Raw genomic sequence first — 25,589 nt, 5'->3', positions numbered from 1 at the left:
TTAAGTTAAATATTACATTTGTACGTAACTAAAGGGATTATTGTTATTTTAAATTTTTATTAAAATCTCTTGATTTCTCTTAGAGAGAGTAGGTAGAGACAAATGGGTGGATCGAGCAATTGGAGTGTGTAAGAAAGTGGTAGGTGCCTTTTCCTATTGGTGGAAAAAGAAGAGGGACCTGGCAGTTGTTCAAAAAGAACACAACCTACCCCAGGGCAAGTTGGTGACAGAGTCGCCTACAAGGTGGGGATCACGTCAAAAGATGGTGCAAAGAGTAATGGAGCAGGAGAAAGCCATTTCACAGGTCATGTCCAGTGACAAGAAGACCCGGCACTTACCTCCCACCTATACATTACATTACATTACATTTAAGTCATTTAGCAGACGCTCTTATCCAGAGCGACTTACAAAATGGTGCATTCACCTTATGATATCCAGTGGAACAACCACTTTACAATAGTGCATCTAAATCTTTTAAGGGGGGGGGTTAGAAGGATTACTTTATCCTATCCTAGGTATTCCTTAAAGAGGTGGGGTTTCAGGTGTCTCCGGAAGGTGGTGATTGACTCCGCTGTCCTGGCGTCGTGAGGGAGCTTGTTCCACCATTGGGGTGCCAGAGCAGCGAACAGTTTTGACTGGGCTGAGCGGGAACTGTGCTTCCTCAGAGGTAGGGGGGCCAGCAGGCCAGTGGTGGATGAACGCAGTGCCCTTGTTTGGGTGTAGGGCCTGATCAGAGCCTGAAGGTATGGAGGTGCCGTTCCCTTCACAGCTCCGTAGGCAATCACCATGGTCTTGTAGCGGATGCGAGCTTCAACTGGAAGCCAGTGGAGAGAGCGGAGGAGCGGGGTGACGTGAGAGAACTTGGGAAGGTTGAACACCAGACGGGCTGCGGCGTTCTGGATGAGTTGTAGGGGTTTAACATATACAGATATAGATGTTCTTGAGTCCATCAACCAGGCATTGACCCCACTCCTAGTCTTATGTCAGTGTGTCTTACCTGAAGCCAGTACTACACCTGTTCAATACAGAGGTCATGAAACCTGATGATGGTGAAACAGAGCTCACCCAAACCATCAAAACGGTAGTCATGGACTATCTGAATGAGAAATATGATGACCTAGCCACAGATGACCTCCTGGACACAGCATCGTTAGTCGACCCTGGGTTAAAACACATTACATCAAAGAGGAGAAGGTGGGCCACATAAAAGCAAGAGCTGTCTCAGAGATGGTCAGTGACGGAGATGAAAACCCAAGCCCAGCACAGGGAGACGTTGCTGCTGCTGCTTCACCACAAATGCCAGCTAAAAAGAGAAAGTCACTGGGCAGTTTTTTCAAAAAACCATGCTCCACCACCACAGGTCTTACTGAAATCCAGCTGGTAGAAAAGGGACTCAGCTGCTACCTTCAGTCTCCTGATGCTGACGGTGAAACCAATCCACTGGACTGGCGGAAGATCCACCCAAAAAACTTTCCCGAAGTCAGCCACCTGGCAAAGCGCTACCTGTGCATTCCTGCGACCAGCTCCCCCTCAGAGTGTGTTTTTAGCACAGGTGGCAACATAGTGACCTGCCATAGGGCAGCTTTAAAGCCGGAGACAGTAGACAGACTTGTCTTTCTTGCTTGTAACTTGTAAGACAACAACGACTGGCTGATGTTTTGGTCACTTTTGAATGCTGGCGGTGCTTTCACTCTAGTGGTAGCATGAGACGGAGTCTACAACCCACACAAGTGGCTCAGGTAGTGCAGCTCATCCAGGATGGCACATCAATGCGAGCTGTGGCAAGAAGGTTTGCTGTGTCTGTCAGCGTAGTGTCCAGAGCATGGAGGCGCTACCAGGAGACAGGCCAGTACATCAGGAGACGTGGAGGAGGGCAACAACCCAGCAGCAGGACCGCTACCTCCGCCTTTGTGCAAGGAGGAGCACTGCCAGAGCCCTGCAAAATGACCTCCAGCAGGCCACAAATGTGCATGTGTCTGCTCAAACGGTCAGAAACAGACTCCATAAGGGTGGTATGAGGGCCCGACGTCCACAGGTGGGGGTTGTGCTTACAGCCCAACACCGTGCAGGACATTTGGCATTTGCTAGAGAACACCAAGATTGGCAAATTCGCCACTGGCGCCCTGTGCTCTTCACAGATGAAAGCAGGTTCACACTGAGCGCATGTGACAGACGTGACAGAGTCTGGAGACGCCGTGGAGAACGTTCTGCTGCCTGAAACATCCTCCAGCATGACCGGTTTGGCGGTGGGTCAGTCATGGTGTGGGGTGGCATTTCTTTGGGGGGCCGCACAGCCCTCCATGTGCTCGCCTGAGGTAGCCTGACTGCCATTAGGTACCGAGATGAGATCCTCAGACCCCTTGTGAGACCATATGCTGGTGCGGTTGGCCCTGGGTTCCTCCTAATGCAAGACAATGCTAGACCTCATGTGGCTGGAGTGTGTCAGCAGTTCCGGCAAGAGGAAGGAATTGATGCTATGGACTGGCCCGCCCGTTCCCCAGACCTGAATCCAATTGAGCACATCTGGGACATCATGTCTCGCTCCATCCACCAACGCCACGTTGCACCACAGACTGTCCAGGAGTTGGCGGATGCTTTAGTCCAGGTCTGGAAGAAGATCCCTCAGGAGACCATCCACCACCTCATCAGGAGCATGCCCAGGCGTTGTAGGGAGGTCATACAGGCACGTGGAGGCCACACACACTACTGAGCCTCATTTTGACTTGTTTTAAGGACATGACATCAAAGTTGGATCAGCCTGTAGTGTGGTTTTCCACTTTAATTTTGAGTGTGACTCCAAATCCAGACCTCCATGGGTTGATAAATTGGATTTCCATTGATTATTTTTGTGTGATTTTGTTGTCAGCACATTCAACTATGTAAAGAAAAAAGTATTTAATAAGATTATTTCTTTCATTCAGATCTAGGATGTGTTGTTTAAGTGTTCCCTTTATTTTTTTGAGCAGTGTATTTCCTATTTGAGATTCTTCAAGGTAGCCACCATTTGCCTTGATGACAGCCTTGCACACTCTCGGCATTCTCTCAACCAGCTTCATGAGGTAGTCACCTGGAATGCATTTCAATTAAAAGGTGTGCCTTGTTAGAAGTTAATTTGTGGAATTTATTTCCTTCTTAATGCGTTTGAGCCAATCAGTTGTGATTGGTAGGGGTGGTATACAGAAGATAGCCCAATTTGGTGAAAGACCCAGTCGATATTACGTCAAATACAGCTCAAATAAATAAAGAGAAACGACAGTCCATCGTTACTTTAAGACATGAAGGTCAGTCAATCTGGAAAATGTCAAGAACTTAAAAATTTTCTTCAAGTGCAGTCACAAAAAACATCAAGTGCTATGATGAAACTGGCTCTTATGAAGACCGCCACAGGAAAGGAAGACCCAGAGTTACCTCTGCTGCAGAGGATAAGCTCATTAGAGTTACCAGCCTTAGAAATTGCAGCCCAAATAAATGCTTCACAGTGTTCAAGAAACACCCACTGTTCAGAGGAGACTGTGTGAATCAGGCTGTCATAGTCGAATTGCTGCAAATAAACCACTATTAAAGGACACCAATAATAAGAAGAGAGTTGATTGGGACAAGAAACACAAGCAATTGACATTAGTCCAGTGGAAATCTGTCCTTTAGTCTGATGAGTCCTAATTTGAGATTTTTGGTTCCAACTGGCATGTCTTTGTGAGATGTGGAGTAGTTGAACGGATGATCTCCACATGTGTAGTTCCCACCGTGAAGCATGGAAGAGGAGGTGGGATGGTGTAGGGGTGCTTTTCTGGTGACACTGTTGGTGATTTATTTAGAATTCAAGGCACACGTAACCAGCATGGCTACCACAGCATTCTGCAGCAATACGCCATCCTATCTGGTTTGCGCTTATCATTTGTTTTTCAACAGGACGGACAGTGACCCAACACATCTCCAGGCTGTGTACGGGCTATTTGACCAAGAAGGAGAGTGATGGTATTTGGTATTTTATTAGGATCCCCATTAGCTGTTGGAAAAGCAGCAGCTACTCTTCCTGGGGTCCACGCAAAACATTAAACATAATACAGAATGACATGATACAGAACATCAATAGACAAGAACAGCTCAAGGACAGAACTACATAAATGTTTTAAAAAGGAACACGTAGCCTACATATCAATGCATACACTGGGCCAGACTGATTACCAGGACGTGTACTCAAAGCATGCACAGACCAACTGTCATGTGTCTTCACTGACATTTTCAACCTCTCCCTGACCGAGTCTGTAATACCTACATGTTTCAAGCAGACCACCATAGTCCCTGTGCCCAAGGAAGCGAAGGTAACCTGCCTAAATGATTACCGCCCCGTGGCAGTCATGTCGGTAGCCATGAAGTGCTTTGAAAGACTGGTCATGGCACACATCAACAGCATCCTCCTGGACACCCAAGACCCACTCCAATTCGCATATCGCCCCAACAGATCCACAGATGACGCAATCTCAATTTCACTCCATACTGCCCTTTCCCACCTGGACAAAAGGAACACCTATGTGAGAATGCTGTTCATTGACTACAGCTCAGCGTTCAACACCATAGTGCCCACGAAGCTCATCACTAAGCTAAGGACTCTAGGACTAAACACCTCCCTCTGCAACTGGATCCTGGACTTCCTGACGGGCCGCCCCCAGGTGGTAAGAGTAGGCAAGAACACGTCTGCCACGCTGATCCTTAACACTGGGGCCCCTCAGGGGTGTGTACTTAGTCCCCTCCTGTATTCTCTGTTCACCCACGACTGCGTGGCCAAACATGACTCCAACACCATCATTAAGTTTGCTGACAACACAACAGTGGTAGGCCTAATCACCGAGAACGATGAGATGGCCTATAGGGAGGAGGTCAGAGAACTGGCAGTGTGGTGCCAGGACAACAACCTCTCCCTCAATGTGAGCAAGACAAAGGAGCTGATTGTGGACTACAGGAAAAGGCGGGCCGAACAGGCCCCCATTAACATCGACGGGGCTGTAGTGGAGCGGGTCGAGTGTTTCAAGTTCCTTGGTGTCCACATCACCAACGAACTCTCATGGTCCAAACATACCAAGACAGTCGTGACGAGGGCACGACAAAACCTTGTCCCCCTCAGGAGACTGAAAAGATTTGGCATAGGTCCCCAGATCCTCAAAAGATTTTGGCGCTCCGGTACCACTTGCCGTGCCGTAGCAGAGAAAACAGCCCTCTGATTACAATTAAGTGCAGAACGTGCCACTGTGTTCTGCGCTAGCTGCAGCTTAACTAGGTCTTTCCTTGCAGAACTGGACCACACGACTGGACAATAATCAAGATTAGACAAAACTAGAGCCTGCAGAACTTGCTTTTTGGAGTGTGGTGTCAAAAAAGCAGAGCATCTTTTTATTATGGCCAGACCTCTCCCCATCTTTACAAACGTTGAGTCTATATGTTTTGACCAATCTAAAGTAACGCCAAGTAATTTAGTCTCCTCAACTTGTTCAACAGCCACACCATTCATTACCAGATTCAGCTGAGGTCTAGAACTTAAGGAATGATTTGTACGAAATACAATGCTCTTAATTTTAGAGATGTTCAGTACCAGTTTATTACTGGCCACCCATTCCAAAACAGATTGCAACTCTTTGTTAAGGGTTTCAGTGAGTTCATTAGCTGTGGTTGCTGATGCATATATGGTTGAATCATCAGAATACATGGACACACATGCTTTTTTTAATGCCAGTGGCAGGTCATTGGTAAAAATAGAAAAGAGTAGAGGGCCTAGAGAGCGCCCTGAGGCACCACACTTTACATGTTTGACATTAGAGAAGCTTCCATTAAAGAAAACCTTTTGAGTTCTATTAGATAGATAGCTCTGAATCCACGATATGGCAGAGGTTGAAAAGCCACAACAAACGTTTTTCAAAAACAGGTTATGGTCAATAATATCAAAGGCTGCACTGAAATCTAACAGTACAGCTCCCACAATCTTCTTATGATCAATTTCTTTCAACCAATCATCAGTCATGTGTGTCAGTGCAGTACGTGTTGAGTGCCCTTCTCTATAAGCATGCTGAAAGTATGTTGTTCATTTGTTTACAGAGAAATAGCATTGTATTTGGTCAAACACAATTTTTCCCAACAGTTTGCTAAGAGCTGGCAGCAAGCTTATAGGTCTGCTGTTAGAACCATTAAAGGCCGCTTTACCACTCTTGGGTAGCGGAATTACTTTGGGTTCTCTCCAGGCCTGAAGATAAAGACTTTTCTCTAGGCTCAGATTACAAATATGACAGATAGGAGTGGCTATAGAGTCAGCTACCATCCTCAGTAGCTTTCCATCTAAGTTGTTAATGCCAGGAGGTTTGTCATTATTGATCGATAACAACAATTTTTCCACCTCTCCCACACTAACTTTACAAAATTCAATTTTGCAATGGTTTTCTTTCATTATTTGTTTTTTATGCATGAATACAATTGCTCACCGTTCGTTGTTGGCCTTTTCTGCCTAAGTTTGCCCACTTTGCCAATGAAATAATCATAAAAATATTTGGCAACATCAAATGGTTTCATGATTAATAAGCCATCTGATTCGATGAAAGATGGAGTTGAATTTGTTTTTCTGCCCATAATTTCATTTAAATAACTCCAAAGTTTTTTTCCATCATTCTTTATATCATTGATATTGGCTTAATACAGTTTCTTGTTCTTTTTGTCACATAATTTCTCAATTTGCAGTAAGTAAGCCAGTCAGATGTGCAGCCAGACTTATTATCCACTCCTTTTGCCCCATCTCTTTCAACCATACAGTTTTTTAATTCCTCATAAATCCATGGAGCCTTAACAGTTCTAACAGTCAGTTTCTTAACAGGTGCGGCGTGTTTATCAATCATTGGAAGAAGTAATTTCATAAATTCATCAAGTGCAGTGTCTGGATGCTCCTCATTAATCACATCTGACCAACAATTTTTTTTAACATCACCCACATAAGAGTCACAGCAAAATCTTTTGTATGATCTCTTATAAGCTATTTTAGGCCCAGCTGTTGGAACTTTGGCTTTCCTGGATATAGCCACTATATTGTGATCACTGCATCCAATGGGTACAAATACAGCTTTAAAACAAAGTTCTACAGTATTAGTAAAAATGTGATCGATACATGTGGATGATCTTGCTCCTGTAGTGTTTGTAAACACCCTGGTAGGTTGATTAATAACCTGAACCAGATTACAGGCACTGGTTACAGTAAGAAGATTCATCTTGAGCGGACAGCTTGATGCAAACCAGTCAATATTCAGGTCCCCAAGAAAGTAGAACTCTCTGTTTACGTCACATACACTATCAAGCATTTTGCACATATTATTTAGATACTGACTGTTAGCACTTGGTGGCCTATACCAGCACCCCAAAAGAAAAGGCTTTAGATGTGCCAAGTGAACTTGCAACCACAACACTTCAATAACATGGAGTGCTGCATCAGATGACCTGGCCTCCACATTCACTTGACCTTAACCCAATTGGGATGGTTTGTGATGAGTTGGACTGCAGAGGGAATGAAAAGAAGAAAACAAGTGCTCAGCATATGTGGGAACGCCTTCAAGACTGTTGGAAAAGCATTCCAGGTGAAGTTGGTTGAGAGAATCCCGAGAGTGTGCAATGCGGTCATCAAGGCAAACGGTGGTTACTTTGAAGAATCTCAAATCTAAAATGTATTTTGATTTGTTTCACAATTTTTTTGCATACTACATGATTCCATATGTGTTCTTTCATTGTTTTGATGTCTTCACTATTTTTCTACAATGTAGAAAATATAAAAAATAAAGACAAACCCTTGAATGAGTAGGTGTGACTGGTACTGTGTGCCATTCAGAGGGTGAATGGGCAAGACAAAAGATTTTGTGCTTTTGAACAGGTTATTGTAGCAGGCGTCAGACACACTGCGTTGAGTGTGTCAAGAACTTAAAAGCTGCTGTATTTTTCACGCACAACAGTTTCGCACAACAGTGTATTAAGAATGGTCCACCACTCAGAGGACATCCAGCCAACTTGACACAACTGTGGGAAGCATTGGAGTAAACATGGGCCAGCATCCCTGTGGAACGCTTTTGACACCTTGTAGAGTCCATGTCCCGACGAATTGAGGCTGTTCTGAGGGCAAAACGGGGTGCAACTCAATATTAAGAAAGTGAGGCCAATGGTGACTTTAAAACAGTTACAGAGTTTAATGGCTGTGACAGGAGAAAACTGAGGATGGATTAACAACATTGTAGTTACTTCACAATACTAACCTAATTGACTGAGTGAATAGAAAGAAGCCTGTACTGAATACAAAAAATAATAATGTGCAAATATTGTACAAAAAAAAAATAATAATTAGCAAATATTGTACAATCCAGGGGTGCAAAGCTCTTAAAGACTTACCCAGAAAGACTCACAGCTGTAACTGCTGGCATAGGTAACATGTATTGACACAGGGGTGTGAATACTTATGTAAAATCTATATTTTTGTATTTCATTTTCAATACATTTGCAAAAATATGTCATTATGGGGTATTATGTGTAGATTGGTGAGAGAATAAAATCTATTTAATCAGTTTTAAATTCAGGCTGTAACACAACAACATGTCGAATAAGTCAAGGGGTATGAATACTTTCTGAAGGCACTGTAGTACAACTTTGCCTCTTTCGCTCTGATCCAGAAATACTTAAAGAAATTAAGAGTACCGATATTTCTGTCTGAGCATAGCTAGCAAGCCCAGGCAACCTCTTCTGCCTCATGTTACCAAAACCCGGTCCACCGTGTTTGATTGACAGGTCTAACACATCGAAAACGCAAAGGACCAATACATTTTTTTTTTTAAATAGCAAAATGAAGCATTGCGATTGATTTATCTAATTTTAGTGATAATTGGAATTTTTCCAGTCTTAAGTATGTAAAAGCCTTGTCAATTGCTAATTAAGAATAATCTTTATTTTTGTCACAATTCATGCCATCAGAACAAGGAAATGAAATGGCAAACATGAGAAATGATTTATCATTTAAGCATTTACTTTTAATTATACACTTTGCTATTTCTTTTTCAAAGTCCATTGAAAATCATAATGCAATATCTTTTTTTGCATTTCAATTCAAATTTTGTCACAAAATGCATACCCATTTAGGAAAAGGAATTGCAAACATGCTATTGATTTACCATTTGCTTTCCCAATTGAAATGTGTATATTGTTCTTCGTACTTTGTTACTATTGCCTATTGTATGTTGCCTCTGTGTTTGCGGTGTTGTGTAATGTGCAGGTAGCATATACATTCATATAGTCCTTCCCTTGTTAATAGCTTTGTTGCTCTACTTGTGCCATCAGTTATTGTATTGTGTACGGTGTATTCATTACCCCTGTTTTCTGTTCATTACGAACCACTAGTATTCCACGTCCTTTCCACATACATCTCCATGCACAGTTCTACGTTCCTGTGTGTGTGTGAATATAGTTCCCTGTGCGTTGACTCTTGGGCTGCCTTATTTACCTCTAACCGTGGGCGGTGTCAGTGGGTCACAGACCAGCAAACACGTAACCCGTGTTGCGCTCTTTCAGTAAGGAAAGGAAGAGAGAGAGAGCAATAGACTCGGTATTAGAGGTAAGCAAGCATGGTGTCTTTATTTTGTTCCAATTTGACAAACAACAAGCTGGCATTCATGAATACATACTTCTACAAAAGCCATTCTAATGTATTATTTAAAGTACTAGCGACTGTAACAAATGATGCAGAAGTAGTAGTACTGTAATAGTACAGTAGTGTTACTAGTTTAAACTGTATATACTATATACAGTAGATACTATGCTGTATATACCCATAATACTGTATATACTCTATATACTGTTTAGACTAGTATACTGTAGTAGTACTGTAGTAATACTGTTGGATTGAAAAAGGAAAAATAAAAATAATAATATAACAATTCAAATAAAAATATGGCACTCTTTATATATATTATATTGCTTTGTCAATCTTCATCATCATCGTCATAATCATCATCATCGTTGTCATCATCATACAATAAATGTCATATATTTAGTTATCAATGTGTTATATTATTGCTAACATCAACTGTAATTTCAAAGCTATAATAATTGTAATAATAATCAAAATACATATCAGAACATCAGGGGTATTATATTGTTACAGAAAATAACTGTCATAAATTTGGAGTAGAATACAGAGAGGGGGGGGGGGGGTTGTTGCTCTGGACATGCATAAAGGGATATCATTGGAGGAGAAAGGGTAAGCAGGCCCTCTTATTGGAAAAGAGGTGCTTGAGCAGCTGTCACTCAGTCATCATCGGAACACTCACGCAGCCAATCCGTACATACACACGCATTCTGTTCAGTCAAACAAAGTGGATGCGTCCCAAATGGCAACCCATTCCCTATATAGTGCACAACTTTTGACCCGAGCCCTTTGGGCCCTGATGAAAAGTAACGCACTATGTGGGGAATAGGGTGCCATTTGGGACTCAACCAGTATCTAAATAATTACAGATAGTCTTTGACTTTTTTATTTTATATATATATATTTTTTAAAGCTAGACTACTCTACTCCAGTCGTTAAATAGGAGTTGTACATGCCGGTGAATAAACCAATCATAATGATTCGCAGAAAGACCCACTGACCAATCACAAGGCTGATCCTGATCCCTTCCACAATGTCAACAAACGCAAGTTCAAATAAATATGACATTACACATATGACATCACAAAAGTATGACATCATGCAAAAACTGTATAGAGACGGGCGGATGGACACAGACAATTAGACAAAGGCAAGCAGACACAGAGAGACAGAGGTGGACACAGATGGACAAACAAACAAACAAAAGGTAGACTCACCGTGACAGACAATTAGACACACATTCAGAGAACACACAAAGACAGATAGACCGACGGACGGATTTATCATGTCAAAGTCCCTACGAGAGCAGCCAAACTCAGAACAATCTCAACAGATACGGAAGTGATCGATAAACCCTCCAGACAGTCTCTTATACTCTGACATCTGTAGTTGGTTTAAACCTGAAGAATGCAACTGCAAAATAAAATATTGAAAAAGAGTAATATTAACCCACACATAGTACTTATATGTCACATTAATGATAAATAACCTTAGTATAGACAAGAGTGGAGTACGTAACCCTGTTTTCTTTTTTCCCTCCATCTTCCCCTCTCTTTTTATCTTTACCCTCTCTCTCTCCATTTCCCACTCACCCTAGCTCCATCTCTCATTCCCCTCCCTCTCCATCTCTCATCTCTCCTACCCATGCTCTCAATCTCTCACCCCTCTCTCACCCTCCTCCCTCTCTCTCCATCAGCCCCGGCCACTGCAGCAGAGCAGTGCAGTACAGCCCAGCCAGGCCTGTCAGTCTCATAGCCAGCGAATGGCTGACGCAGCATCCTGTCGTTTCACTGGAGCACTGAATTACACACACACACACACACACACACACACACACACACACACACACACACACACTGAGTGAATTACTTCAGTCTCCATTAGACTAACGAGAACCGTTCGTCCTCTGGGGACATGGCGAGATGGAGGAGAGAGAGATGGAGGGGAAGGTGGAGAGAGAGGGGGGGTTGAGACGGGAGAGAGATGGATAGGACAAAAGAGAGAGATGGAGGGGAGCGAGACACATCGACCCGTTGGCACGGAGACAATATTAGTAGTATGCACACACACACACACACCCTCACGCCCACAAAATATAATACTTTACTGCATTCTGATGCTAGAACAAACAACAGTGGGTGTGACTGACGTTCACAAGTGCTTGGCTACATATAGGTGATTGACAGAGGTATGTGGATATATACCGACAAGTGCATACAAACACTATCGCTCTCTCACACACCGAAACACACACACCGAAACACACACACACCGAAACACACAGAGTGGATTGAGAAACGTGCACGGAGTTCAGCGATGAAGTTCAGCGATGAACAAGATAGACATGTGTGACATATAACATGACTACATGTCTATCTTGTTGATCGCTGAACTTGTGAGTATTGGTCCTCCGTGCACGTTTTTCAATCCACTCTGTGTGTGTGTGTGTGTGTGTGTGTGTGTGTGTTGGTGTGTGAGAGAGCGATAGTGTGTGTATATGAACTTTGTATGCACTTGTCTGTTTATATCCATGTAGTGCAACACACACACACAGTCTAATTGTTTTTATCCAGTATAGTTATTTTCTAAACCAGCACACAGAGATTTACATGGCTCCAGATTCCTATAATAATTGATCAGAGGTTTTAGGTTTGGACCCACCCAGACTACATCCCAAATCCCACCCTATTCCATGTACTACTTTCGACCAGAGCTTAGTAGTGCACTTATGTAGGGATTAGGGTGTAATTTGAGATGCAAAAAAAGACGCTACACAGACACAGATTGTATTTCTGAATCCCACCCTTTTCCATATGGAGTGCACTACTTTCAACCAGAGCTTAGTAGTGCACTATATAGGGAATAGGGTGTCATTTGAGACACAGGAGAAGACACTACACAGATAGAACAGGAGATCACCTAACCAATACAGTCAGAGAGAAAGAAAGAAGGATAGAAGAACGGGGGGGAAGGACATATATACGAGATAGACGAACGACAAGTGAACGGATACATTGTTAGACAGTGAAACAGTGTTCATAATAGCTGTTTTAAATAAAGATCATTAAAAATAAGCAGATAGCGAGATTTGTATCAACTGGAAAATAATAAAGTGAAGTAAAAAAAATAAGAGTGATGTGGAACAGAGGTTCAGTCATACCACACTTCCACACACACACACACACACACACACACACACACACACACACACACACACACACACACACACACATGCCCACGGATGCATGCATGCATACACGCACACACACACATACACACAGTCTTCAGAGGTATTGTAATGACACACCTTTGAAATGTTCACCTTTTCACAGCCTTCATCAATGACCACCTCCTTCCATAATAAATTTGATGCTGATAAATTGTCAGCTTATGGACGTGTTTTAGGCAGCCAAACATCTGCAATGGAAACAAACAAAAAACACACAGAAAATATGATTTGTGATACAGTAAATGTGATTTTGTGGGGGAAAGGAATCCACTGTTTGACCTTCGTCGAGTTAAATTGCAAGCCTTAAACAAATTATATCACATGAAGAATTGTAGGAAACTATGGAAGGACAAGGTCTTCATCATCTCTTTCTTTCTCTCCTCAGAGGTCAGTGCAGCGCTCCTGCTTGCTGTAATGGTCGAACTGGCTCTTCCAGTGCATCATGTAGGAGGACCAACGATGGAACTCCACCTTCCACTGACGCTCCGCCTCATCTATGTTATCTGGGGAGGAGGAGAGAGAGAGAGAGAGAGAGAGAGAGAGAGAGATTACCACAAGTGAAAGACAGCGTCACCACTGTCACATACAGATGGAATCACACAATATCAGACATAATCCGAAAGGAACCCGAGAGACAGTAGGGGAAGACCCAGGAAGCAACATCATCCCTGTTTATCTGACCAGGGGTCATAGGTCATAGATCAGGAAACTAACCAGGCATGTTTCACACAAACCTCTAACAGTAAAACACAGTGGCTTTTTGGGTTTGGAACATTTCCAATGAAAAGTTGGCATTATACTCATGTTTGGGTTTTTGGTATACAAAGATGGATCACACACACAGTGAATCAAGTGGCTATTGACATATGTTCTGTTTCTCACAGCAAAGGCCTTCTGGGAATACTGACAAAGGAAGAGGGAAAGAAGGAGGGATGAAACAGAAGTGTTGTACATAAAAACATTTTTTTTTAATATGCAAAATAAAAGGATAAGAAAGTAGAGAGAAAGGGAGTTTTAGAGGCTTCTCACTGCGCCAGCCAAGATTGAGAATGATTTAAAATACCTGTTTTGTATGAAATAAATAAATAAATATATATATATATATATAAATAAAAGAAGTTGTGAGATAAAATGATATCAGCAAAAAGATACGGGAATTCAGATTGAAAGGAGAGTGGATGGTGAAGTCAAAAATAGAAAAAAGGTCTAAGTTTGGAGAGAACAGAAAAAGCACAAGGCCCCAGAATGAGCTAAATAAGGCCTGGACAGCAGTGATGTCATAGAAGAGAAATAGAACTAGAGATGGAGTGGAAGGACCAGAGGGATTCCGTGATTCCCTTCATCCTGCTAACCTTTCTGGCTAAATCTAACATTTTCTGATCTGATTCTATTTATTGTCAATTAGACTTTATTGTACACATTCACAGCTTAAAGCTGAATTGCAGTAAAAAGGCAAAATTAGAAAAGGTGATAAAAGTTAGTTCAAGAAGAAAAAAGTATGGAGAGTGAAGTCTTGACAGGTCCGGATGGTGCCTGCTCTTCTTGGTGAAGGCCTCTATTCTTCTTGTAGTTGAGTTGAATGGTACTAGGGAGGGAAAGGTTTTATAATGGTGATGGTGGTGCTGGAGTTGACTAGCCGGTCCTGACGTTCTCAATTCGCAGCTCTCTGTGGCAACTGGACGACTCCTCCACTAGCAATGTGTAGCACCCACTTGGGTGATGCTTCTTCTGCTGCCGAAAGAGCTCACCACACATCAGTCCAGTGTATAAAGTCACCCTCACTAAGAGGGAGCCTTCTGCCATCTCCACACTTCAGTCCTCTCACTTTGGGTGGTTGAAAATAGAAGCCGGGTGCTGAATGATTTTATACAAGGTGAAGCTTACTGTATGGCTGCCGCCTTGAGAGCTCCGACCCAACTTAGCTATTTTGTGACTATTTGGGCGTTTATCGTTACTTTTTTTGCACTAAATGTATCCGCTATCATTTCATATTGATCGACAAAAACATTTGAACATCAGATCGGAAGTTACTAACCTCAATTTCGGCTTCAACTTTGACTCATCCGACCTGGGCTCTTTATGTCCCTCCGATCCAATCTTCGGGCTACCCAAGAGGAAACACCAGCGAAAAAGAGGCAAGAGATCGGGCGTCCTGCTGAGACTAAGGCAAAAGGAAAACTGGCCACCACTTCCCTCCATTCTATTGGCCACTTAATAATAAGATGACATCCGATCGTGGATTTGCTATCAACGGGACTCTCGAAAATGCAATATTCTCTGTTTTTCTGAAACATGGCTTTCGGACAAGATACCCCGCATGGCTATCCAACTCGATGGATTCTCTATTCTTCGAGCAGACAGGTCATTGGATTCAGGGAAATCCAGAGGGGGAGGGGTATGTCTCTTCATCAACAACAGATGGTGTGCAGACTCTAGTGCAGTGGAAGTTTCAACCTATTGTTCACCCATCTTGGTATACCTGATGGTCAAATGCCGACCATTCTACCTCGTAAGAGAGTTATCTGTTATCGTGACTGATGTACATATTCCACCTCAGGACAACAACAACAACAAGCTGGCACTTAATAAACTGTACGAGGCTATAAACAAGCAGGAAACAATGCACCCGGAGGCTGCTAATTCTTGTTGCCTGCGATTTTTGTTCCACGTCAATGCATTTTATGCACGTGAACTCAATGCATTTTATGCACGCTTCGACAAAAACAACACCAATCCGTGCACGAGGGTCCCCGCCGTCCCAGAGGACTGGGCGATTTCGCTCTCCGAGGCTGACGTGAGTAAGGTTTCTGATTCTGATCAACACTTGCAAGGCTGCAGGGCCGAAAGAGATTCCAGGACGAATTCTCAGAGCATGCACAGACCACCTGGTAGGCACCTTCACGTTTATTTTCGACCTCTCCTTGTCCCAGCCTGTAATCCCCACGTCTCAAGCTGACCACCATCATTCCTGTTCCCAAGAACTCTAAGGCTACCTGCGATGCAATCTCAATTGAACTTCACACTGCCCTCTACCACCTGGACAAGAGGAATACCTATGTGAGACTGCTGTTCATCGACTACAGATCAGAGTTCAACACCATAGTGCCCTCCAAGCTCGGGACCCTGGGACTGAACACCTCCCTCTGCAACTGGACCCTGGACTTCCTGACGGGCTGACCACTGGTCACTATTACTCCTGTTTACAAGCATATATTACCATTAGTATATTACCATATGTATTTATATATTCCTGCCACCAGACACTTTTTAACTCTGATACATGTATATCCTACTCCCAGTCACTTTTTATGACTTTTTATATATAAACCCACCTCAGCTACTCACATTGAATAAGGTACTGACACTGACCTGTATATACAGTGTATTCGGAAAGTATTCAGACACATTCCATTTTTCCACATTTTGTTATGTTACAGCCTTATTCTAATATTGATTAAATCATTTTTTTCCCCTCATCAATCTACACACAATACCCCATAATGACAAAGCGAAAACAGGTTTTTATAAATAAATAAGTAACTGAACTACCTTATGTACATAAGTATTCAGACGCTTTGCTATGAGACTCGACATTGAGCTCAGGTGCATCCTGTTTCCATTGGTTATCCTTGAGATGTTCCTACAACGTTATTGGAGTCCACCTGTGTAAATTAAATTGATTGGACATGATTTGGAAAGGCGCACACCTGTCTGTATAAGGTCCCAAAGTTGACAGTGCATGTCAGAGCAAAAACCAAGCCATGAAGTCGAAGGATTTGTCCGTAGAGCTCCGAGACAGGATTGTGTCTAGGCAGAGATCTAGTGAAGGGTACCAAAAAATGTATGCAGCATCGAAGGTCCCCAAGAACATAGTGGCTTCCATCATTCTTAAATGGAAGAAGTTTGGAACCACCAAGACTCTTTCTAGAGCTGGCCGCCCGGACAAACTGAGCAATCAGGGGAGAAGGGCCTTGGTCAGGGAGGTGATCAAGAAGCTCATGGTCACTCTGACAGAGCTCCAGAGTTCCTCTGTGGAGATGGGAGAACTTTCCAGAAGGACAACCATCTCTGCAGCACTCCACCAATCAGGCCTTTATGGTAGAGTGGCCAGACGGAAGCCACTCCTCAGTAAAAGACACATGACAACCTGCTTGGAGTTTGCCAAAAGGCACTTAAAGACTCTCAGACCATGAGAAACGAGATTCTCTGGTCTGATGAAATCAAGATTGAACTCTTTGGCCTGAATGTCAAGTGTCACATCTGGAGGAAACCTGGCACAATCCCTACGGTGAAGCATGGTGGTGCCAGCATTATGCTGTGGGGATGTTTTTCAGAGGCAGAGACTGAGAGTCAGGATCAATGGTAAGATGAACGGAGCAAATTACAGAGAGATCCTTGATAAAAACCTGCTGCAGAGCGCTCAGGACATCAGACTGGGGCGAAGGTTCACCTTCCAACAGGACAATGACTCTAAGCACACAGCCAAGACGACGCAGGAGTGGCTTCGGGACAAGTCTCTGAATGTCCTTGAGTGGCTCAGCCAGAGCCTGGACTTGAACCCGATCAAACATCTCTGGAGAGACCTGAAAATAGCTGTGCAGCGATGCTCCCCATCCAACCTGACAGAGCTTGAGAGGATCTGCAGAGAAGAATGGGAGAAACTCCCCAAATACAGGTGTGCCAAGCTTGTAGCGTCATACCCAAGAAGACTCAAGGCTGTAATTGCTGCCAAAGGTGCTTCAACAAAGTACTGAGTAAAGGGTCTGAATACTTATTTAAATGTGATATATCAGTTTTTATTTGAAATAAAATTGCTACATTTACTAAAAACCTGTTTTTGCTTTGTCGTTATGGGGTATTGTGTGTAGATTGATGAAGAAAAAAACTATTTAATACAATTTAGAATAAGGCTAACGTAACAAAATGTGGAAAAAGTCAAGGGGTCTGAATACATTCCGAATGCACTGTACTTGCATTCTCTTGCTCCTTTAACTCACATCGTATTTCTTGTGTGGTTTTATTTACATTTTTTATTCTATTTTCTATTATTATCTATATTATTATTATCACTGCATTGTTGGGAATGAGCTTTCAAGGTAAGAATTTCACTGTACTGTTTTACACCTGTTGTATCATTTGCACGTGGTAAATAAACATTGAAACTTCTTGAAAGCATCTTTTGAATGCAGTAGACAGTTAGCTATAGCTAGCTAACTAGCTAGTTTAGCAAACTAAACAAATCGATCTGACATCAATTCTGCCACTCTGTTGGTCAAGGCAACTAGATACTGTATATTAGATAAAAATGTAACGCGCTATCAAACACACCCCAAACAACAACAACACGTAAATCAACTAAATATGCACAATGTTTCTACAGAAGCTCTCAGATAACTCCGCCATTACGGCGCCATGGCTACGGGCCCATGGGCTATGGTCAAAAGTAAAGCACTATATAAGGAATAGGGTGCCATTTGGGAAGCAACAGTCCTATCCTTCTTCATCCAATCTGACCCGGGGTCAGTTTAGCAGGGAAGTGTTGTAGCTACTGTAGTGTGTGCTATGCGCTTTACTGACCATGCACAACTTTCCATTGCAAAACCAAACAAACCACACCATCTCTCTCTCTTTCTCTCAGTTATTTTTTAAAGTTCTGTCGGTTGATTGAGCCGTTTTCCCTGTAAAAGACTAAGCCGCAGCTAGCTCTCTCTGAATATTTCCATCCATTAACCCTCTGTATAAATCATTTAATGACCAAATAATGAGTTTAATAATGAATCTCCTTTACCAATAATTGTGATTACAATAACCATATTTGGTTGTAAAATCTAAGCTGAGGGAAGAATATGAGAAAATGATGTTGACAGTATGTTTGTACTGTCATGAGCATTGCTTTGATGTCCTTAATGTGCTGTTAGAGGTCCAGATTGTGTCATTGTAGTGTGTGTGTGTGTGTGTGTGTGTGTGTGTGTGTGTGTGTGTGTGTGTGTGTGTGTGTGTGTGTGTGTGTAACCCTATTACCGGTGATGTTGAGGAGGCGTGGCAGGAAGCGGTTCCAGAATGCACACAGCTGATTCCGCAGGCCCTTGTGGATCTTCAGGGATTCCGTGTTCAGACCCACGTGTTTTTGTTCACTGTTGGTGAACTGGGGCCACTTCCGCCTGCTATCCACACTGCCATCAAAGTTGATATTGGGGTTACTGGAGAGAGAGAGAGAGGTGGGAGAGAGAGAATAGATTTAATTAGGGTTGGACATCTTTCAGTGTGCTTCGATAGACACACACACACACCAACCCATACCCTTTCACAACTCCCCATTTTCTCAACTCCCTCCACCCCTGTCTTACCCGGTGCGTGCGAAGTTGGCCCAGTATCTCATCATGCGTCGGCTCAGTTTCTCCTCCTCGGCTGTGTAGTTGAGTCTCTTCTCCAGCGGCATGCCGAACACAAACTCTATCTCGTAACCATGGATAACGCCCATCCACTCAGGCCACGCCAGGTTAGACGCACGGTGGTCAAACAGGTACAGGTACACTCCACCTAGAGAGTTTGGAACAGAGCATAGAATGAAATAGAACATGCATCCCCACTCTAGTGTTGTATATATATCTCAAACAGGTGCACTCCGCCTGGGAACATCAGTAGGATAGGAGAGACATTGACATGGAATATTGACACAGGACTTTGAGTTAGACTTTTTGTTTGAACTACTTCAAACTTGAGTTATTCCTTTTTAACACCTAGCGGAGCAAAAGGGCCTTAAGAACCAACCATTGTATGACATGAAGTAACATCTTTGAAAAACATTCAGGAACCATTCTTACCTTGTGAGTTCCCATCCTTCGTCGTGGCCCCTGCGTTGCCCGCTTGTTGCCCGTTGTTGGCACCCTGGTTAGAGTGAAACTGGGCATAGCTCCTGGCGAAGTGCTGCAGGGGGCAGATGACGTTGTGGTCTCCGACCACATCGTCCAGGGCATCGCGGTTCTTTACCCCGTTGTTCTCATCGAACCAGTCAGTATACTGCAACACAATACAACTGTATTAATCCATCATATTTATTATAAACAATCACTTGTACATCCACGGTTGTAACAAAATACTGTAACACAATACATAGTCAGACATTAGAAGTTACCCGATTGCCCTCCAGGGGGCAAGTAAACTGAACCGTCAGGCAAGTGGAGTGTGCTCTGTGCTGTGGTTGCCCTGATTGATACAACTTTATTAGTCCATGTCCATGTCATGTTATTGGTCCAGTCCATGTCACAGCAAACAACTAAAATCTGTCTTCTAGCAATGCCATATCAATTCCTCTTTTCTTTCCAGCACGTGGCTCAACCGGGATTCGAACTGGCCACCTTTCGGCTACAGGTCCACCTCCTTAACCGGTTGGGCTACTTACCTGCAGAACCACAGCCTCCTGGCCGATCTCATTGGCATGCGGAACGCTCAGTTTCACGCTTTCCAGGAAGTCCTCGCGCGAGATCAGTGACTCATTGTCCTATGGGGAGTCAATGGAAGGTTTGTGTGAAATTGTATCAGTGTCAGTGGAACACACACACACACACAGGCATGAACGTACAAACACATACACACACGCTACCAATGCACACACAGAGAAACACACACAGGCACGCACACACACACACAAATGCACATATGTAGCCGCTCCTCCCTGCACCCCCCCAACACACTCCATCCCCCTCCCTCCTCACGTACCTTGCTGAAGCCGGGGGCTCCATAGAGGAGGAAGAAGGACCCCTCGTCCTGGTTGACCCCCAGCAGGATTTGGGTGTCCTTGAAGTTGCCTGAGCTGAGCATGGCCTCGGGGTTGTCCGGAAGGACCACGCCGTCGATGACGGGCACAAAGGAGAAACGGAAGATGGCAGACCATGGCATGACCTGAGAAGACAAAACAAAATGTATTTATTTCAGCTTAATTTAACCAGGTAAATAATTGAAAACACATTCCTTACATTACATGTAAATGCATATGTTAAATGTGAACGTAAAACATAAATGTAAACCGAAGTGCTATGGGAATGAAACGCTATGGAAATGCACAGTTAAATGTACAACATGTCAAACGTAACTATAAAAGTAAACCTAAATGTAAAACTTAAACCTAAACATAAATGTAATAAATGAATGTACCTGCCACTCCTGGTCAATGAGCTCCTGCGGGGGCTTGTTGCGAAGACAGTCCACCAGCTCCGTATCGTTACCCCCAGAGGGGCAGCCGACGAGCTTCCCCAACATGACGGCCCTCCGGTGGGCTTCAGCTGGCGTAACAGTGGCCCAGGGGCAGTTGGGGGCTCCACTCTGGAGTATGGCTCGGGTGAAGGTGGGTCGACTGTCGGGAGACAGGAGGTGCATCCCAACAGAGACTGCTCCGGCACTCTCCCCAAAGATGGTCACCTACGAGTAGTAGTAGTTAATAACAATAATATTGAATTGATAGAGCGCACAAGCTTGCTGACACACACATTTCCTCTTTATTATCATTACCTGTTTGGGGTTGCCCCCGAAGAAGTGGATGTTATCCTGGACCCACTGGAGGGCCATGCGTTGGTCTAAGAGCCCCACGTTCCCAGGGGCCTCTGAGGAGCCGTGGAGAGCCAGGAACCCAAAGGCCCCGATACGGTAGTTCATGGAAACCACCACCACCTTCTCTGAGTGAGCCAGGTAGCGCCCGTCGTACACGTCCAGGGACGATGATCCGCTGTAGAACAATAGAATACAATACAACTTTATTGTCCATATGTTACAGCGAACAATGAAAATGCGTTTCCTGCTCAATACCCCCAGATAGCACCTTCATGCATACATACAAACTTGAAAGGAGCACAGGGTCCTAGCCGCAGTGCAGCATCCCTGGATGGAGAGCATGTTGTACCGCTAAGTGCTTGTGAAATGCTGCTGGGATGTGAAAGCCTTTCACTTTTCAGATCAATTCCCTCCTTTCTTCCAGCGCCCTGCCTGCATTTCGAACTGGTAACCTTTCGGCTACAGGTCAAGCTCCTTAGCCCACTGGACTACCTACCTGTAGAACCCTCCTCCGTAGATCCATACCATCACGGTGAGGTTGTGAGGTCTGGTGGAGGTGGGGACCCAGACATTGAGGTAGAGGCAGTCCTCGCTCATCTCCCTGTTGGAATGAAATCAAACGTTATTTTGTAAACATCTAGCTATCACCTGGTATAACGAAACTTAATTTCAAATGAAATCAAACTTTATTTAACCCTTCTGTGGTGTTCGGGTCTGTGTGACCCATTTTCAATGTTTACTAAACCTGAGACATTAACACATTTTCATTGAGTGCACACTGTGCACCCCCCTACACATGTATATTACATATGTGGTGTTTGGGTCCACTGGACCCGAGGGGAATAAAAGTGTGGAAAAGTGTGTGTGTAGGTGAAAACAAGTAAAAATGAAACAAAAAGGTTTGCTGTGTGCCTTCACTCTGTCTTCCTCCTCCCTGGGGCCTGCTGTTTCAACATAGCACTAATAACCTGTCTGCCTCCCTGCCTGTCTCCCTGTCTCCTGCTTTTCTTGGACTCTTTACCCTTTGTAGTGTGTGCAACTACACAATGCCAAAGAAAGGCAAAAATGTGGTACTCATGAGTATGGGAGAATGGGAGAATCTGTGGCCAGGAACATCAAAAACCAAAAATCCTAATGGATTACAATGCCACAAAAGGAGGGGTGGAGGATTTAGACAAGCTGGTGACTGGCTACAGCTGCAAAAGAAGACCCCTACGCTGGCCACTTACGATATTCTTCAACATCTTGTACATCTTGGCGTACAACGCGTTTGTCATCTGGACGGCGTTGAACCCAGATTGGAACAGAGGGAAGCTCCAGAGGAGACGGATCTTTCTCGAGGAAGGCATTAGTAAGACCTCAATTCCAGAGGGGGCAACATATCCCAAGGACCCCAGCTTCTGCAGCCACTGTGAGGATTCAGGAGGAGGATGGTGGTGCCCCATCCGCCCGACCCACAGTACCAACAACTCCAATACCGGAAGTATGTGTGAGTGATGTTGTGGCATGTGTGAGTGTCTGACTCTCCTACCTTGGCCTGCTGTAACTATACATGTGAGTGAGTGAGATGTTAGCAAAATTCTTGAACTAAGTGTTTTCATTATTCTAGATTGCAGCCGGTAGCAACAAGAAGAAGCGCTGCAATGTGTGTGGACCCAAGACGGACAGGAAGACGCAGTACACATGCATCAAGTGCAAGAAATACATTTGCAACACACACACGTTAAAACTCTGTCCCTCATGTGGTGTGTAGACCGGCCTTAATTTGTGTTCAATGGGGCTCATTTATCATTTCCATACAATAATGTATGTAAAATGTGTCTTTCCAATTTGTTCAGTTCAAAGCAATAAACATCAATAGGGATGAAAACCTTGTTTCATTTATATTTGTTCAAGATAAACATGATTTATTCCACCCATGTCATTATTCCACCCATAGCGTTTTTATTGATAAATGTGATTTAGCAGAGGTAAATGGCAAATATTAACCATGTATGCTCTCTATATTGCTTGTAATTGATATAAGTCAACATCTAAGTATTTGTACGTAAATTGTTCTGACTGTATTGTTTTAAAAACCCAATAATGTTGTGGGTCCATCAGACCCGCAAACAATGGGTGAATAACAAAAACATGAACACCCCACAAGAGTTAAAGTGCATTTAAAATCGCAAACAGACTTTAAAGTAAAATAAGGAAATTAAGTAAAAGCAAACAAGTAGCAATAAAATAGATTAATAATACAAAATTGAAGTAAAATGTATCCCAAATGGCACCCTATTCCCTACATAGTGCATTACTTTCAACCAGAGTCCAATTAGCCCTGAGAGGGGGACACTATGAAGCAAGCTAGATCTAGTCAGGTTTTTATGAAGCTAGCCAGCTTCAGTTAGTGTCACATTAAAGATCAGGCTATATCCGTACTACGAAGGTGGATATTGACGGCGCAACCCACTTCTTACTTGAGCCTGCTCGAGCTAGGTTTGTAACTGTGCGTTCATGTCGCAGTTGGCTAATCGAAAGCCCAACTCTTCAACTGAGACAATGCTGAAACATCAATCCACGGGCGAGTGAGGGACACATTTTCATTTGTGCCAAAATCAAAATGAAAGAAAAGGTATTTTGCAGGCTACGGTGTGAAATAGACTTTTATAAGTGCTGTCTTTCTGTTATTACCTATTGTTAAGGCCATATTTGGTGTGCTTATCAATACACAAGCATCTTTTTCCCCCCCCTACTATACATTTACTGTATTAAGTCATGCGTGACGTTTCAAATGCATTCTGTCATTACTAAACGTGCAATGTGATACATTCCAATTTTTTACACACAATTTTTTTTGGATGAATACAATATTGAATCAGTCATCTTTCTCAAATGAAGGGGATGAAGATGCAATCTTTGCGAGAGGGAGGGAATCTGATTTCATTGGTCCTCAATTCGTGGCTCAGTTACTTAATTCGGGATAAATTAAGTTAGCCCTGAGTTAGCCCGCCCCGGAGCAGGTTAGTTCAGAAGGATTTGTTGCCATTGAAAAATACCTTGCTAAAAGGTGAGTCACTTTCGTGGTACGGGTTATCCTAAATTAAACTCAGAGTTGACTAAAGTTACCTTGCTAACTCCTCAAACCTGATTTGTAGTATACTCCTCTGGTCAAAAGTAGTGCACTAAATAGGGAATAGAGCGCAATTTGGAACCCAAACAAAGGTTGTCCAAAACAATAGACCTCTTAAGAGTTTCGCTTCTCATAAACCTGGAAAATGTAAATGTAAAAGAAATGTAAACCTGTTGGGGTTCCACATCTCGGTTCCCTGGAACCCCGGGAAAGAGGTGTCAACGAACTGGTAGCAGGCGTTGGGGTAGGAGCTAGCTTCGAACAAGTCTGACCATGGCTTCTTGGGCTCCGCCTTTCGGAAGCGCTTCTTGCCCAGTGGGGGCTCCGCGAATGGGATTCCGAGGAAAGCGGTCACGTGACTCCGGTCTGGTGTCGGTAGGCGGACGCCGCGGACACGTCCTGCCCGCATGGTGACGATGAGTTCCGGAGAGTCACTCTGGGAAGAAGAAGAGGAGGCGAGGAGAGAGAGGAGGAAGAAGGGGAGGAGGAAGACGAGGGAGGTATGCATGGCGCTGTTGTTGTTGTTTGCTGATTGTTTACTTCTTGGTTCTGATGTTAGGTAGTCGGAGGTGTGTGGTCTCTGTTCTGTCTGGAGTCCCTCAGATCTGTAGGAGAGAGGAGCAGAGGGAGGGGGGAGCGAGAGAGAGGAAACGTGATTAGGAGAAAGAGAGTGACAGAGAACAGATGACACAAAGGAGAGAGGGAGATAGAGAGAGAGAGAAAAAGGGATATAAATACAAGCAGATATATATGGAGAAAGAAAGGGAGTTGCGTGTTGGAAAGAGGGAGAGCTTGGGAAAAAAAACAGTGGGGCTTGATAGTATTTACTAAGCAGGTATTTACTAAGCAGGTATTTACTAAGCAGGTAATTACTAAGTAGGTATTTACTAAGCAGGTATTTACTAAGCAACGGCGTGAGGTCGGGTTTAGAGAAAGAGGACTAGAGGCGATGGAAAGGAAAGAACTTAAGCAATATTAAATATTGAAGGAAACTCTACACCACAAAGCACCCTATAGTCGTAGGAATCTAATTAATCAAACCAACTGTG

General features: G+C 43.6%; 1 protein-coding gene across 2 annotated transcripts in view; it reads right to left on the bottom strand.

Annotated features, from left to right (window-relative positions):
- Positions 1 to 9,610: 9,610 nt before the first annotated feature.
- ache (acetylcholinesterase (Yt blood group)) overlaps positions 9,611 to 25,589 on the bottom strand; it is a 31,406-nt gene continuing 15,427 nt past the window's right edge. For both annotated transcript variants that reach the window (XM_014207183.3, XM_014207184.3), the window contains exons 2-11: positions 24,711 to 25,145; positions 21,922 to 22,026; positions 21,387 to 21,600; positions 21,033 to 21,296; positions 20,598 to 20,780; positions 20,281 to 20,379; positions 19,703 to 19,898; positions 19,226 to 19,418; positions 18,900 to 19,078; positions 9,611 to 13,381 (exon numbers count right to left, since the gene is read on the bottom strand). In XM_014207183.3, coding sequence (XP_014062658.1) covers positions 13,260 to 13,381; positions 18,900 to 19,078; positions 19,226 to 19,418; positions 19,703 to 19,898; positions 20,281 to 20,379; positions 20,598 to 20,780; positions 21,033 to 21,296; positions 21,387 to 21,600; positions 21,922 to 22,026; positions 24,711 to 25,048 — 1,893 coding nt within the window. In that variant the 5' untranslated portion in view covers positions 25,049 to 25,145 and the 3' untranslated portion in view covers positions 9,611 to 13,259. The remainder of the gene's footprint in view (positions 13,382 to 18,899; positions 19,079 to 19,225; positions 19,419 to 19,702; positions 19,899 to 20,280; positions 20,380 to 20,597; positions 20,781 to 21,032; positions 21,297 to 21,386; positions 21,601 to 21,921; positions 22,027 to 24,710; positions 25,146 to 25,589) is intronic.

This window comes from Salmo salar, chromosome 07 (genome assembly GCF_965601325.2).
Source record: "Salmo salar chromosome 07, fSalSal1, whole genome shotgun sequence".
NCBI classification, from domain to species: domain Eukaryota; kingdom Metazoa; phylum Chordata; class Actinopteri; order Salmoniformes; family Salmonidae; genus Salmo; species Salmo salar.
Note: the sequence above shows the minus strand (reverse complement) of the source record. Positions and strands in the feature narration are given on the sequence as shown.